Source organism: Halyomorpha halys, unplaced genomic scaffold, assembly GCF_000696795.3.
Source record: "Halyomorpha halys isolate HHAL.00 unplaced genomic scaffold, Hhal_1.1 Scaffold253.1, whole genome shotgun sequence".
In the NCBI taxonomy this organism is placed as follows: domain Eukaryota; kingdom Metazoa; phylum Arthropoda; class Insecta; order Hemiptera; family Pentatomidae; genus Halyomorpha; species Halyomorpha halys.
Genome location: NW_027111492.1, coordinates 143842 through 145330, shown reverse-complemented (window position 1 = coordinate 145330; position 1489 = coordinate 143842). Strand labels below are relative to the sequence as shown.

The 1489-nt window shown below is 33.3% G+C and overlaps 1 protein-coding gene across 1 annotated transcript; it reads right to left on the bottom strand.

Annotated features, from left to right (window-relative positions):
- Positions 1-557: 557 nt before the first annotated feature.
- On the bottom strand, positions 558-1409 carry LOC106680298 (uncharacterized). Its single transcript, XM_014419886.2, has one exon. The coding sequence runs from the start codon at positions 1364-1366 to the stop codon at positions 629-631; it is 738 nt and encodes a 245-aa protein (XP_014275372.1). The 5' UTR covers positions 1367-1409; the 3' UTR covers positions 558-628.
- Between the last annotated feature and the right edge of the window lie 80 nt (positions 1410-1489).

Below are 1489 nucleotides of genomic sequence, written 5' to 3'. Positions count from 1 at the left end.
CATCAACCTTCAAAATGCACATTGCAATAAAATAATATAGTTAAGATGTTTTGGAATTAAGTTCACGATACACAATACAGTGTAATCTCGGTAATTCAAACTAAATTCATGTTATACAATCCGAACTAAGTTCACGATATACAATACAATGTAAATTATATGATTTTATTTAAAACGTGATAAAAAGATAATGCATATTTCCACTATTAATTATATTAGTTTTACAGAATCAAATGATTTATGCAATAGATATTCTGTATTTCTAATTGCATCAAAATAAATTATGAACACTTTTATAGGAATTGGATTACCCGATATCGAAAATGTGTAAACGTTTCCACTTTGGATTTTCACTGTGATAACAATAACTTGCCTATATATCGGGATGTTAAAAATTTCTTTTACATGTGTGCACTTTTATTTGAAAACAAAAATGTTATCTGCTAAATTTTCTAAAAAAAAAAAATTTTTTTACCCCAAATCGGATTACTGGAGTACACTGTATTTTTAAAATTTTATCTTATTTTGTCATTAAATATAAATAAATAAATCAAAAGTGTAATAAATAACTTATATTAACCATTATTTACAATATTATTTATTTTTAACTGAATCGTATCACAATAAATTATTTGTTAAAAGCATCACATACAAGTTCTGAAAATTTGCTCTTTGGAATAGAAGTCTGGATATAATATGCAATTTGATCTTCGATAGGAAGAATGTCTTGTAAATGAGCATTAGTCAAATATTGAACGAATGGTTTTAGGATAAAATGGAACCAACCATCTGGTGTTACAGTTGCCTGGAGACTTCCTATCTGGACATTCATTGAGCTGACATCTGCTTGGCAGTGTTTGTCTGAATCGATCTTCACACTACCTCCGACTTTGAAGAAATGGTCTCCAGTGGCTGCTACTGTTCCAGACGAAGTGAAGAAATGCAAGTACTTCAAGTCGTAGTCGTATTGGGTAAAAAAATCCTTCAACTCTAGCATTGCACTGTAATAGTAGGTTGTGTTATAGTCTATGTTACCAAGCATTTTGATTTGAGACTTAGCCTCACGCTTGTTCCGACTGGTTGGAGACTGAGTTCCAGACTTAGCCTCACGCTTGTTCCGACTGGTTGGAGACTGAGTTCCAGACTTCACTTGTATCGTGGACAGATCTCCCAACTGTACCTTTCTTGTTGAGAAATCAAAGAAAAAGAAATCGAACTTTGAATTCTTGAACTCTAGTTTCTGGTTTTGGTGTTCTGAGTTGTACTTGTTGATGTTGCTGATGGCCTCGCCGAACAGATCATCCTGAAGCCTTGCTGCAGAAGCGGCATGCCACAACAGAACGGCGAACAACACTCTAGCCACCATTGTGCTGAACTGTCTGCTCTCTCTTTTTCGCAATAATATTAATAAGAGAAGTGTTGGTAATTTTCCGTATCGCAGCAATCTCAACAACTCTTACTTTTTGATAAGAGACTATGTAAATAATTG